Source organism: Rhamphochromis longiceps, linkage group LG3 (assembly GCF_057381845.1).
Source record: "Rhamphochromis longiceps isolate RC_006_pf linkage group LG3, R_longiceps_female_GT1.1, whole genome shotgun sequence".
NCBI lineage: Eukaryota > Metazoa > Chordata > Actinopteri > Cichliformes > Cichlidae > Rhamphochromis > Rhamphochromis longiceps.
In genome coordinates this window covers 60,660,681-60,676,576 of record NC_140559.1, presented here as the reverse complement: position 1 = coordinate 60,676,576, position 15,896 = coordinate 60,660,681, and the positions used below count along the sequence as shown (strand labels likewise).

At 41.0% G+C, this 15,896-nt stretch overlaps 1 protein-coding gene across 8 annotated transcripts in view; it reads right to left on the bottom strand.

Annotated features, from left to right (window-relative positions):
* LOC146675566 (protein NLRC3-like) overlaps nt 1-15,896 on the bottom strand; it is a 38,689-nt gene that overhangs the window by 18,386 nt on the left and 4,407 nt on the right. For 2 of the 8 annotated variants that reach the window (XM_085400514.1, XM_085400516.1), the window contains exons 4-5: nt 14,458-14,631; nt 2,450-2,626 (exon numbers count right to left, since the gene is read on the bottom strand). The exons of 3 other annotated variants lie outside the window; for them this stretch is intronic. In XM_085400514.1, the coding sequence (XP_085256640.1) occupies nt 2,450-2,626; nt 14,458-14,631 (351 nt within the window). Of the gene's footprint in view, nt 1-2,449; nt 2,627-14,095; nt 14,632-15,896 lie in introns of those variants that run through there. 3 more of the 8 variants (XM_085400518.1, XM_085400522.1, XM_085400515.1) reach the window with 2 other exon arrangements.

Here is a 15,896-nt window from a genome sequence, read left to right as displayed (position 1 = left end):
CCTCAAGGACATAACCTCAATAAATTATGATCCCCTTGTAGACGAGGTCACGGAAATGCTAAACCGTTGGACAAACCTGCCTGTATCTATGATAGGCCGGATAAATATCCTAAAAATGACAATTTTACCCCAATTTTTATATTACTTCCAAACACTTCCGTTGCCTCTACCAACTTCATTTTTTGACAGTTTAAACTATTTAACCAATTTATTTGGAATAATAAGAAGGCAAGGCTCCGCTTACAACTACTTTACTTGCCCTATGAAAGAGGAGGTCTCCAAGTCCCCAACCTCAGATGGTATTTTATGGCTGCCCAACTAACATCAGCCACCCATTATTTCTCCCAACAACACCTCCAGCCTGGGTCGACATCGAGCAAAAATCTGTTCCAGATCTTCCCTTACACACTTTTCTATACTCTTCAGACAATAAGACATTAAAAAAAATACAAGGAACCCTTTCTTGAAAAATACAATTATAATTTGGCATGCAGCTCATAAATATGTGGGCGATCCTCCATCGCTTTCGCAATTTACCCCTGTTTGGGGAAATGAAAAGTTCACGCCCGGTAAAAGTGATGGAGGATTTAAAATATGGAAAAATAAAGGCATTCAAAAAATTAAAGACCTATATGCAGATGGAATGCTGCTCACATTTGATCAGTTGTGTAAAAAATATTTAATACCCCCAAAACACTTTTTTAAATATTTACAATTGAAAAACTATTTGTCATTGAAACTGCAAAGGATTGCTGAACTTCCAACATTGACAAAAATAGAGGAGGTATGTACACGGACACGCCGTCGGGGCTGAAAGTGGACAGCTCACAGATCCTGAAGCTGCAGGTTTCATCTGTCTCCAACCAACACTGACTGAACCAGCAGCAGAAAAAGATCCAAACTACGCTTTACGTTTGATGAACATCGTCATGAATTCTCTCTGACTTTGACGTTTACTTCCTGCACAGCTCTCTCTCTCTCAGTGTACTTCAAGAACAGTTTACCTTCAAAAATCTGTTTCCTGCATTATTCACTGCTTATTACGCACCAGTCTGCTGTTGTGTTCACTGCTGTCGGCCTCCGAAAACAAAGCCTCATTTCTGCTGTTCAATACTGAAGAAATTTAAACCTTTTAAAATGATGACAGATTACAAACTCTCAGCTGTGTCTGTAATCAAACCTCTGTAACGTTGCTTCACTTCAGCAGCATCAGGTCATGTTCACATGTTGATTCATGGTTTGCTTCAGTTTTTGATGGACTGCAGAATATTTTGAAGGTTATCTGCTATGAAAAGCCAGAACAGGAAAATCTGCTTCATGTGTTTCTGTCATGGCAGGTGAGGAGAGCCGTGTGAAAATAATAAATGAGGGAGGATCCAAGCGCAGGCAGTCGTGAGGGTGTGAAGGTGGTTTATTGAGCATGAAATAAATATGGACAAACAGCAAACGGAGCTCGAACTAAACTAGATTGGAGAACAACTAAACTACAAAGCACAAACCTGAATGAGAACGAGCAGAGGAGAATGACGATGGACAGCAGGGAGAACACACGGGTGAGACATGGTGGATACACAGACGGACCAGCAACTACAATGACGGAGGACACGACTTAAATACACACAGAGAAACACGGGAATTACACACAGCTGGGAATAATCCCTAAGACGAGACAGAGGTAAAACTGAACACACTCACATGAGACGCAGACCTTCACAATAAAACATCACACACAGGCTCGACATAGAGAGACAGACAGGAAATGACGTATGAAACTAAACCCACATCTTAAACCCAGATAAACAGAAACATGGAACTCTAATAATAGACATCATAAACATTACCATAACACGACAAGAGAACAAGAACACAATCCCTGATGCAAACTTAATTCAAAACACAATAAACTCAAAATACTGGGTCCAACAGACCCAGAACCGTGACAGTTTCTGTTTGATCCTCAGTGACTTTTACACAAAGGCCTCTGCTGTGATGATCACACCTCTGATCAAGTCTCACAGTGTCAGCTTTGTTTTTATACATATGGATATGTGCTGATAAATGATCAGAATTATAATATTTCCCACTGTCTGCTGTGTGCCGTGACCTTTGACCTGCTAAAGACAGTCAGCTGTGGATTATTCATTGTTGTGTCTGATGCTTAGAACTGTGAGGAAGAACACTACACAGTTAATCAGGGTCCCCTCTCTCTGAATCAGGGAAGGTGGGCAGGCCGCGTGTGGGCCGCGGGCCATACGTTGAGTCGCACTGTTTGAAATGTGAACATTGTTCTGCTGCAGTCAATGGACTAAACCAGAGAAGAAGAAAACAGATTTTACCATGAAGATCCTCAGTGTGGATCAGTATAATATCAGCCTGATGTCTGCAGTTTAGTGTCAGCACAACTTTCACATCATATTCATCTCAGCACAACTAAAACATGCTGACTGACCTCAGAGTTTCAAGTCCACATCCTGGACTCTCCAGGAAACCACACAGATGCTTCACTCCTGAATCCTGCAGCTTGTTGTTCCTGCTCAGGTCCAGCTGTCTCAGATGGGAGGGGTTGGACTTCAGTGCTGCTGCCAGATAATCACAGCTGATCTCTGACAAACCACAGCACCACAATCTGTATAAAGAATGAAAGATGTAAGTTTATTAGACAAAGTGTGAGCTTGAAATCATTCAGTGTTAGAGGAAAAATGATTCTATGTTTCTTTACCTTCTTTTAAATGTGCAAAGATACCCTTTGTCTGTGTTTAGATTAGTTTAGAAGTGTCTTTTAGACTTTCCCAGCAAAGACATATTGTTTCTGGGACATATTGTTTTAGATTGTTTTATCTCTCCCAGCTCTCTGCTGACGAGACTAGCACCATATATGGAGTTGTTTATTTTATCTGTTTATTATTTTCTTATCCTGTTCTCACTTTCTCTGTGCTCTGTGCCTATAAAAATTGCCAAGCCTCTGTTCACGACGTGAGTTGTTCTTCGCAGCTCACCCGTGTACACGTTTGATAAAGAAAGTAACTTTGTCTCATTGTGTCTTTATTTCTCCTGGGTTTTTTGCAGAGTTTTCTCCCAACATTTCTTGGTCCTTCTGAGCCGGAGCACCTCCATCGTGTCCCATCTCCGTGACCAGTCCACGTTGCATGACTGTCGACAGCTCACATACCAGGTGTGTGATAAAAGTCCAAGAGCGTTAAATTCGGGTCTTGGCCAACGTCTTAGAAAGCGACCCACGGCGGTGGGGCCCGATCGAGGTGGACCAGATCCGGCGACACTGACCAGGTAGATACAGACACACTGACACAATCTTGCGTAAAAGCGTATTTTAAATTCAGGGAATTTAAAATAGCGGAAGTAGCTCTTCGACTGGTAGCTTTGGAGCTCTGGGTAGCTCCCCCAGCTGGGTCTAGACTGGGTCTAGGGAGTAAGTAGCTCTCCACTGCAGGAGTTCCCCTTATGATAAGGGTTCCGAGCGCGCGAATAGGTGTGAATGTGAATGTGTGTGTGTGTATTGTTTTAATTAACGGAGCAAGCTGAATTTTCACGGTCCAATAAGAGACTGAGCTGCTCCTACTGTGTTTTTCTTTCACTGCTTTTCACTGACGTGCTGGTGGTTTGGGAGAACGGTCAAGTTTCGTCTCGTAAAGTTCACACCGCTTTTGGAAATAGTCCGAAAGTCGAAGGGCGTGTGAGCAACCACTCTCGTCTCTAATACCAGCGAAGGTGATAGCAGCTGTATTGTGTATATATTACTTAAACAAAAATAAGTAAATACATAAATAAGATGGGTAATCAAGCAAGTGAAATTAAAACTCACTCCTGCTGACGAGCAGTGGTGAGAAAAGAAAAGTCCAGACGCCAGACAAAACAATGTCTGTAAATTGAGAAATTTAAGAAAACAAAATATAAACAGTCAGAAGAACAGAACTCAACTGCCAGTTTAGTAAAACCAGAAGACGAGACACTGTGCAGTTCCCACAATCCTTTTAGTAAAGCCATCACCCATTCCTGCAGCCGCATCTGCAGCAACACCCATATCAGGAAGAACATAATAATCCCTTATTAAGTGAAAACTAGAGATCAACGTAGTTTGAAGTAGTTTAAAAGGGTTGAAAACAGACCCCACTGAGTAGATATAAATATAAAAAGTACGAAATAAAGATAAACAAAGGGAAAATTACAGTAGAAATTATCTTTAGAATATTTGAAATTAATAATAGCAAGGATAACAACCTGTAAAGTGATATTAACAATGAAACACAGTTGGCATGATGACCATGCCCAGCATGTATAAAATGAATATAAAGCAAATAATTCACACAAAAATATTTTAATAAAATAAATAAGGTATATTAAGGCTGTGTCATTGTTCAGCCAAGGACAGTGTGTGAAAAGGTAACTGTCTCCAGCTTGGGAAAATGGTGAAACTGCAGATCACCTGAAGCCCTTGATGGATACAAAATAAAATATAAATAATACATTATAATAGAACTGCCTGGTCCGCCATGCAACAGAGAGAACAAATGTGACCGCAGGTTGAGTCTGATATGAAGCAAACAGAAGATCGGTCTAAAAAAGTAGGTGTGACATCCAGTCGAACTGAGACGGCCAGAACTGAGGGTTGTTGAATGACCTTTATTATTTATTGCAGTGTATCAGACAACGAACAAACGTAAGAGCTAGAACAATTCATATTTGTACAATATAACAACAGTTCTCTCTCCCTTTTTCTCCGTTAGCATGACTTTTCCGTTTTTTCGTCTTTTATACATCAAGTTGTTTACCGTTACACCATTCTACTTCCGGTCACACAGGAAGTTGCCAAAATAAAAGGTTTATACGGTATGTTACGTGAATATGAGCTAGCTTTACATATCCGCTGTTACAGTAGGCACAAACGTGTTGAGAAGAAAAGCAAATCTGTGCAGATTGGATGAATTCTAAATTATCTGTTTGCTGAATAAGATGATCCTAACTATCAACTTGGCTCAGTAGTAGTATAGTGGTACACACTAATAAAATATTATAATTAGAGATGGCACGATACCACTTTTTTATGTCCGATACCGATACCGATATCATAAATTTGGATATCTGCCGATACCGATATGAATCCGATATAGTGTTTTTTAATCAACAAAACTGTTTTTTAAAATATCTTGCTGCATTTTGCAAGTCTGCAAGTTCATACTCAAGTTTAAAACAACAACTACACTAAAGCTATTCTGTTATACCTGTATACAAAAAAAATTTTCATAGTTCAGCAATACTGATCAATCTAATAAACTTAGACCTACACCATCCTCCCTATTCTGGTATTTTAAAGAGTACTTAGCGTAAATATTAAGCAACCTAACTAATAGGGTTCCAACTCCCAGCAACAACAAAAATAAATAAATAAAAAAATAGGGAACCACCCCTCACGCGCCACCTCATGATGCTTAATCGACGTAATCAACCTTAATTTGTCAGGCTACATAATGTCAGGCTACATTTCACTGTGTGTTATACTTGTATAACTATGCATGTGACAAATAAAGAACCTTGAACCTTGAATTTGATGCAGTGTGAAAAAAAATGCACAGAAATCAATTATTTTTCAAGAAATATTAAATAGATTCAACATCTTTCTTCAACAAAATTGCAGACTGCACAGATGGTACCTTCCCAAAGTAAAAAGTACTATAGCTTACTAGGGTATATATATTAGACTTAATAGTCACTATATACAGTAATTGACTTCCATTCATTTTACATCAAATTAAAACTTTGGGTGTCAGATAATTATTTATTAAAAGCTCGACATTTTAAATGAGAATAAGAAAGAAAAGTATGTCTTTGTGCCCCCTTTTCCCAGTTAATGCCCTATCGGCCCCCCTGGCTAAACTTTGCTAGATCCACCCCTGCACAGTTACCAGCCGTCAGCTACGTAGAAAAAGATCCTGGTGTAGAAAGTAATATTAAATAAATTGTAACAACAGCTTATCAAGCTTAAACGTGCTGCTGTTGTTCAGCCGCTGGTTTCCTCTTTCTGGTGCAAAGTGGACCAAAAACAAACAAGAGAGACGGACTCGCGACAGAAAAGCCGATCAGCTGATCATTTAAGCAGTTTCACGATTGAAGTACCAGCGGAGAGCGAGAGGCAGTCGCTCGTTAAGCTTAACGTGGGAATGCTTTACAAACATTCAGTGATGGACTTACACACTTGCTTTACTTCTCTCGGGGATAACTTTGTCGGAGATGAAATGCCGGGTTGCTAGCGAAGCTCCACATGCTATCCAGACCACCGACAGATCCCACATGCCACAGCCGCTCTATCACGTGATGCATACGTGCTAACGTTCTGAGGTGAGTTACGGCATGTTGCAAGTTTTGTGATGTGCTTTCGTGATATTTAATGGATCGGATTACATTTTTTATTTTTCTCCGATATCCGATCCAGTAATTTAGGTCAGTATCGGACCAATACCGATACGTAATATCGGATCGGTCCATCTCTAATTATAATATGCTATTGCTGTTATATAAGATGATAATATTAACAATGACATAATATTAATATGAAGAGGCACCTTAGTCGGTTATGATGTGAGGTGGATAATTGTTAAGCAGTAGTCTGCATCAAGCTTAAGGTTTGCTGAAACTCAGTGTAATGACATGTGAGATGAAGACAATACAGAGAATAACTAAACTAATGAAGTGCATAGAGGCACTTGACCAGCTTGAAACCTATCATTCTAGAATGACACATTGCTGAGATATAGAGCACACCTATAATAACAACCAATAAGCAAAACCCTGTAGACAACAGCTAAAACTACAGGATTGAGAAGCTGAATTAAATATGTAGACACTGCTAAGCTGATGAGCATGTTCCACATTTTCTTTTCTTTTCATTTATTTGTTTCTTTTAGAGCAGAAGCTGCTGTAACACACCCAAAGAAAGACTCTAGGTCTGACCAACCGTCTCAGTCGTGGGCAAAAAGATGTCAGTCAATAAAATTCTAAAAGATAATTTATTGACGAAAAATATATCAAGAGATAAAAGATAAAACAGTCCAGTGTCCCACTTAAGAATTGTATAAAAACACACAGTCCCAAGGCCAGAGCCAGCTATGCCACACAGCCAAGTTGCACTCCACATGTTGCCTTTAACAGGGTTAGAAGTTGTCCTTGGAGACCCACCACCCTGCAAGTATATAGTCAGTGGTCACTCAAGCCTCTGCAACCCAGCTGCCTTTAGGCTGTGGCATATAATAGGCCCTGGACTGCACAGAGAGACAAAACGACACACTTAATATAAAATTCATAGGGCAAAACCCATCCATCCCAAACATATCTAATTTCATCACATTACATACCTGCACAGAGAGACAAAACGACACAGCAGTGGTTGTAGTGTGGGCTATAAGTAGACCAGTGTATCAGTGCAATCAAGTACACCTGCCTCTAATTAGTCCAACCTCATTCCAGCCATTGGCTCACCAAAAATGTGACACACACAAAACCACTCCCAACCCAGTGCAACTTCACACAATAATATGGAGCTGAATTAACACAGGCACATTAGTCTACCATGTTACAAGCTGCATGCTATTAAAAGCCAACATATGCAGACTTCTGCCTTGTTCGGGTGGCAGCATTTTTCCTTTTTCTTTTGTGTCCTGACACGTGTATGTTTTTGTTTTTGTTTGATTATTTTGTTGGTTTTGGAAACGAATTTAAACGAACTTGTGACAATACTTGAGAATCACAGTGACACATAGTGATTAGGCATATGATTGAAAAATGCCTAGGTTTAGAGCTGTGAGCTATGAGCTGTGAGCAATGCAAAGTTAAATATATATATATATATATATATATATATATATATATATATATATATATATATATATATATATATATATAAAAACACCCAGCACGCCCCTGCGGGCGGTTTATCCTTCAAGCTCGGGTCCTCTACCAGAGGCCTGGGAGCTTGAGGGTCCTGCGCAGTATCTTAGCTGTTCCCAGGACTGCGCTCTTTTGGACAGAGATCTCCGATGTTTTTCCCGGGATCTGCTGGAGCCACTCGCCTAGCTTGGGAGTCACCGCACCTAGTGCTCCGATTACCACGGGGACCACCGTTACCTTCACCCTCCACATCCTCTCGAGCTCTTCTCTGAGCCCTTGGTATTTGAATAGGAATAGGATGAGGGACCTATATATATATATATATATATATATATATATATATATATATATATATATATATATATATATATATATATATATATATATATATATATATATATATATATGTATAAATGGGAAACAACCCTAACTTCAAAGTTTGAAATGTGTGAGATGCATGAATTGTTTGAAAACTAGAAATTATTTAAAACTGGCTTAAGTGAAAATGTAGTGTTGCATTTATTCTCCCAAACCAAAAAAAAAGGAAAAAAAAAAAGGAGAAGAAGCATTCTGTAACTTAAAAATAAGGCTGACATGTTGACAATAGACTAAGGGACTCATTTGCAGGTGGCTATCAGGAACAGAGAGACAAGCAACGTCACAGACACCAAGGCTGCAGACAGCCACGCAGAAACAGCAGATAAAATAGAGACAACGCCTGCTAGAACCGTGGAGAGGAAGGTCACTTCACACGAGATTGTAGGAGTAGGCCACAGAGAAATAATGCAAAACAGTTTTGAGGCAGCCACTTAAGAACTTACAGTTTTCTAAGGACAAATTAGTTGTAAAGTCAGCTGCAGGCCACACAACTGTACAACAACTAACTGCCCCGTTAGAACTAATACATACAGAAAGTGGCCGTAGGTGCTTTATTAAATGCATATATGACCCGTCGTGTCCAGTAAATTTGCTAGGTAGAGACGCTCTGACAAAACTTAAGATAGGTGTAATACCAGAGAAGAATGGCATGACTGCTGAGTGCATGCTAAATGACACCCCACCGGAGCCAGATAGCACTAACACAGAAAACAGTAGCCGCGTGTGTCTCTCTCAAGGCTACGGTGTTCCACATTATTACTGGACTCTCGCTTTGCCAGAGCTAAAAAACTACACAATGTGGCCCGTCAACACACAGCCGCCACATCCACTTTCCAGAAACTGACCGAGTATCACAACACTCTGAGATTTAAACAAACTCCAGGCCGAGATCAACCTTATGATCAGCAAGTGTGGAAGCTAGGAGAACAGCATTTGACCTTACAGCACAGGCCGAAATTGTGTAGGTTACGCAGTAACCACAGATAGTAGGATAATAGAAGCAAAACCACTTTCTTATTCATATTCTGCACAGAGCGCTGAGCTGATAGCTGTGATTCGCGCATGTGAAATACACAAAGACAAACTAATAAATATACATACAGACAGCCAGTATGTTTTCTCTGCTGTGCATCATTTTGCAAAAAATTTGGCAAAACAGAGGAATGATTACATCAACCGGAAAACCGGTTCAGCATGCCAACCTCTTACAACGCAACGCCTACTGACTCTTTCATTACTACAGGCAACAACTTTGCTGACAGAGCAGCAAAACAGGCGGCACAAACGACAAACATCACATTGATGGCAGTAAACACACATCAGATTCCACTGGATGTGTTGAAAAATGAACAAAAAGCAGCAAGCACAGCCGAGCAGGCAAAATGGCTAAAACACGGTGGAGTTCTGACAAACGACTTAATGATGTGTTATGGCAAGCCAGTGTTGCCAAAATCCCTCCACAAAACAGCTGAAACCTCAGCAAAACAATTTGTCAGAACGTGCATGACGTGTCAAAAATATAATGCTCAGGGAAACCTGAGACCAAAAAGAGGCCGTTTTCCCACACCACCTTATCTTTTTCACACAATCCATATGGACTTTATTGAGCTAAATGAATGCCAAGGGTAAAAATACGCCCTAGTGGTTATAGATGTATTGTCAAAGTGGCCAGAAATCTACCCAGTGAAAAAGGCAGATGCAATTTCAGTAGCAAAATGTATGTCTAAGTTGTTGGAAAATAAAGAGATGATTGTAAATAACGAAGAACGTAATGATGTCTCTCCAGTGTCTTGCAGTTTACAGCCCGGTGACTGGGTTCTGATCAAAGCGCTCCAAAGGAAAAACTGGAGCTTGCAAAATAGCAGAACGACCATCTTGGATCCATCAGAGCCACTGCAGGAGAGTAAGTGAAGCCATCTAAACTCAGCTGACACAGACTCGCCCAATTGTTGTGATCTTGCTCGGTGGAGGGAACAGCCTTTCTGGCCGAGAAGTCAACTCACAACAGGAGGGTGTGTCCTGCTGTCATGAGGTGTTGGCTGCTTATCACTGCAGTGGGCTTGACCCTGGCCGGGCTCCTCATCTTTGCTTCCGTGAGGGACAACAAGTCACGCTATATGAAGAAAAGGCAGACACTGTATGACAAAGGAAAGCACACCAAGTTTCCCCATGGCTATGCCACTAATTTCTGGTGGCAGTTTATGAACACTACAGCTCACTTGAATAATAAAACTGACTGCTATGCATGTGCCCATATACCCCTATCCTCGCAGACGTCTGGCCTATGGCCGTACAGCATACCAGAAGATCGCAGTTGGTGCCTGTTGGGCCTGGCAACACATCCAGGCTACGGTACTCTTTGGTCCAAGGCCAACTACAGCATCCCAGCAAACGCAACCTGAAGGTCATCGTCACTCACGAATGTGAACTGTTCCGAACAGACCTACCTACTGACCTGGCCCCAAGTCTCAGACCCACTGCCTGATGTAATTCTACTAAACAGACTGAACGCAGCGCAACTGCCAGTATGTGTGATGAACAATGGATCGCGGGCAGTGGGGGAGCTGCCTACTCACCTATGTAAATACATATACACTTTCTGCCCACCGAGGAATGAGAGGAAGTGTATGGACTGTTCAACCAACACAACCTGTGCCAGAAGCACGACGCTGATGAGCCTCAACTGTCGCTCCAACTACAGCTACTGGATGCCACTACAAACAAAGACTCAGTACCAGACAGGATGTGCACGGACGGTACCAAGCAGTAAAGGAACCAGAGTTTCGCATCTGGGGAGGAGGAGTGAAATTCTTACAGAGCTTGATCCCCGGCATTGGAGTTGCCGAGGTGCGGGATCATGTGGAGATCAAACGATATGCTCTGGTAAGACACATCAACTTGACTAAGACCCTGGGACCGGCTTTAGCAGAGGAGCAGAAGGCCATTAGAACGATGGTGCTGAAGAACAGACTGACTGTAGACCTGCTAACAGCATCACAAGGAGGAGTTTGCAAGCTGATCGGGGAGACATGTTGCACGTTTATCCCTGATGGATACGAAGCTGGAGGAGACATTTATGAAGCTTTGCAGAATTTGACCGTTCTGCAGAAATATGTCACTGACCACACACCTGGTGCAGCTACACCACAAGGCTGGCTGGACTGGCTGGACTGGTTATTTGGCGGCTCGTGGTTGGCTGCTGCAGCAAAGCCGTTTGTCTTTCTAGGTTTCATCATGGTGGCACTGCTCATGTTGGTGTTGTGTGTGGTGCCATGTCTAAGAGTAATGATTTCAAAGATGATAACAACTACAATGACTGCTTATGTTGCCGTGCCTCAAGAAGAACAGCATCCCGTTGCAATTCTGTTAAACCTGTAATAGCTGCTAATAAATGACGTGGTGATTAAAAATGACTTGTCAAGTGATCATGCACTGATTAACACATTAGTAGTTTATGCAGGTACAACATAAGGTTTATATTCTCTTTTTATTATTCTTTTATTTGTTGTAGTTTTAGTTTTATTATTTTCCCTTGAATATTACTTTTATTGTTTCTTTTATTATATTTTATCACATGATTTACACTTCTACTATGCTGACATTTGAAGAATTAAAAATTGCTACAGATACTTAATATTGCAGACAATTGTTGTACACATTTAAAATAAGTTAAAACAGGAGGGAATATGTTAGAGGAAAAATGATTCTATGTTTCTTTACCTTCTTTTAAATGTGCAAAGATACCCTTTGTCTGTGTTTAGATTAGTTTAGAAGTGTCTTTTAGACTTTCCCAGCAAAGACATCTTGTTTTTGGGACATATTGTTTTAGAATGTTTTATCTCTCCCAGCTCTCTGCTGACGAGACTAGCACCATATATGGAGTTGTTTATTTTATCTGTTTATTATTTTCTTATCCTGTTCTCACTGTCTCTGTGCTCTGTGCCTATAAAAATTGCCAAGCCACTGTGCATGGTGTGAGTTGTTCTTCGCAGCTCACCCGTGTACACGTTCGATAAAGAAAGTAACTTTGTCTCATTGTGTCTTTATTTCTCCTGGGTTTTTTGCAGAGTTTTCTCCCAACATTCAGTGTTTCATCATCTGTTCAGAGCTGAAGAAGGTTCAGAATGTAGAAGTTTAGAAAATGGAAACTCCAAACAGCTGAAGCCAACAGGAAGCAGCTTCAAACAAACACAACAAGAGAAAAAACTCTGAATGTTTCACATTAAAGTCGTACATTTATCATAAAAACAGGACAAAGACTTGAAAAAGTCATGTTTTTCCTTCCAGGAACCACAAGGCTTCACTTTTAAAGGTGAAGTGTGAAAGAAATGGACATATTTGAAGTCCAACACCTTTTTCCAGTCACATTATTAAAGCAGACAAACTACAAGCTCATTTTCATTCCAACAAGTCATCTTCTGACCTGGACTAACAACACTGGTCTCTATGTGCAGCTGGCTGTGGGACCAGTGCTCAGGGAGTGTCTACAAAGTGCAACACTGAAAGAACATCACACACTCATTTGCTTCCAGCACTTCCACACAAACATCTACTGTCATTATTGTCACCAAACTCTGTGGATCCTTTATTGCAAATTCAAATGGGATCAAATGGTCAGACAAAAGAGGGTTATGAGGAAATATGATGAAATGTTGTGTATTAGCAGCAAGTTATTGAATCATTTTCCTCAGAAACCAAACAAAATGATTGACAAACATGTTTTTACAAACTCAGTGTTGGACTTGGATCAGCAGGATAAGCTGATGTTTAAAGGCATTTGAGTCTCGCTGTATGAGAGTCCAGTTATTACTCAATATTTATGGATGATGTTCTTTCAGTTTTGCACTTTGTAGACGCTCCCTGAGCCTCACAGCCAGCTGCACATGGACCAGCTGACATTACCCAGCATTAGAGGCGGCTGTAAAAAAATGGATTTTCCTATTTAAATGGTTTTAATTTGAATAAAGCGATGTTGATTCATTCAATCCTGAATCGATTTTTAATATAAATGTATTTTGCCAGAATCTCAGGTTAAAGCTCCCAAAAGTATTTCAACAACAAGCAAACAGATAAAACAGTAAATGAGAGCAGCTAAACACACAAAGATGGAAACACAGAGCGTGGATCGTTCACTCGACGGCACGTACACGGACACGCCGTCGGGGCTGAAAGTGGACAGCTCACAGATCCTGAAGCTGCAGGTTTCATCTGTCTCCAACCAAAACTGAGTGAACCAGCAGCAGAAGAAGATCCAAACTACGCTTTACGTTTGATGAACATCGTCATGAATTCTCTCTGACTTTGACGTTTACTTCCTGCACAGCTCTCTCTCTCTCAGTGTACTTCAAGAACAGTTTACCTTCAAAAATCTGTTTCCTGCATTATTCACTGCTTATTACGCACCAGTCTGCTGTTGTGTTCACTGCTGTCGGCCTCCGAAAACAAAGCCTCATTTCTGCTGTTCAATACTGAAGAAATTTAAACCTTTTAAAATGATGACAGATTACAAACTCTCAGCTGTGTCTGTAATCAAACCTCTGTAACTTTGCTTCATTTCAGCAGCATCAGGTCATGTTCACATGTTGATTCATGGTTTGCTTCAGTTTTTGATGGACTGCAGAATATTTTGAAGGTTATCTGCTATAAAAAGCCAGAACAGGAAAATCTGCTTCATGTGTTTCTGTTTGATCCTCAGTGACTTTGACACAAAGGCCTCTGCTGTGATGATCACACCTCTGATCAAGTCTCACAGTGTCAGCTTTGTTTTTATACATATGGATATGTGCTGATAAATGATCAGAATTATAATATTTCCCACTGTCTGCTGTGTGCCGTGACCTTTGACCGGCTAAAGACAGTCAGCTGTGGATTATTCATTGTTGTGTCTGATACTTAGAACTGTGAGGAAGAACACTACACAGTTAATCAGGGTCCCCTCTCTCTGAATCAGGAAAGGTGGGCAGGCCGCGTGTGGGCCGCGGGCCATACGTTGAGTCTCACTGTTTGAAATGTGAACATTGTTCTGCTGCAGTCAATGGACTAAACCAGAGAAGAAGAAAACAGACTTTACCATGAAGATCCTCAGTGTGGATCAGTATAATATCAGCCTGATGTCTGCAGTTTAGTGTCAGCACAACTTTCACATCATATTCATCTCAGCACAACTAAAACATGCTGACTGACCTCAGAGTTTCAAGTCCACATCCTGGACTCTCCAGGAAACCACACAGATGCTTCACTCCTGAATCCTGCAGCTTGTTGGAGCTCAGGTCCAGCTCTCTCAGATGGGAGGGGTTGGACTTCAGTGCTGCTGCCAGATAATCACAGCTGACCTCTGACAAACAACAGCCCCACAATCTGTATAAAGAATGAAAGATCTAAGTTTATTAGACAAAGTGTGAGCTTGAAATCATTCAGTGTTTCATCATCTGTTCAGAGCTGAAGAAGGTTCAGAATGTAGAAGTTTAGAAAATGGAAACTCCAAACAGCTGAAGCCAACAGGAAGCAGCTTCAAACAAACACAACAAGAGAAAAAACTCTGAATGTTTCACATTAAAGTCGAACATTTCTCATAAAAACAGGACAAAGACTTGAAAAAGTCGTGTTTTTCCTTCCAGGAACCACAAGGCTTCACTTTTAAAGGTGAAGTGTGAAAGATATGGACATATTTGAAGTCCAACACCTTTTTCCAGTCACATTATTAAAGCAGACAAACTACAAGCTCATTTTCATTCCAACAAGTCATCTTCTGACCTGGACTAACAACATTGGTCTCTATGTGCAGCTGGCTGTGAGACCAGTGCTCAGGGAGCGTCTACAAAGTGCAACACTGAAAGAACATCACACACTCATTTGCTTCCAGCACTTCCACACAAACATCTACTGTATCCATCATCCAACCTGAATAGGAAACAGAGACGCCTCCCCGTCAAAGTAAAAGCTGCTCCTTTTGGACACAGTATCAAAGAAAGTCTACAGTATAACATAGAAAAGACAGAACAAAGTTTTGGTTGTTTTTAAATTGTGCAGAAATGAAACTACACTAAGCTCAATTATGTGACAGACATTTCATCCCATGTCAGTTTGGCCTCATCCTGGGCCGGATTATCCAGCACACACTCTGACCACAGGCCCAGGGGCCACGCACAGCTGGCTCTATCCAAGAGACAGGAAACAAACCAACACAATAATAAAAAGCACCATGTGATCTTCTTACATCTTCAAGACAAACATAGTAAAAACATGAGCATATTTGTTTCCTGATAAAATGATGTGACAGGTAGAACAGAGTAAAGTGGTGGTGTTACAGCCTTTCTCCCCTCTGCTGCCGAGGCTGTTAGTCTCTCCCAAACTCAGCTACAGGACTTCCAAATGAATGAAAGCAGCAGACGTGGCTTTACAAATGAAAGAGGAAGAGGAGAAGAAGAGGAGAGGGAGGCCACCCTGACCATCACTCCAGCTGAAAACATCACACTTCCATTAAAGTTGGTGAGAAAATGTTGAGCAGGATGAGCTGCTGGCTAATCTGGAGGCTGTAGCAGCAGCTCACAGTCACAGTGGATTTCCACTCATGAAAAAGCTCTGGCTGCTTCATTTCTCATCTCATATCAGAGACTTTAAAG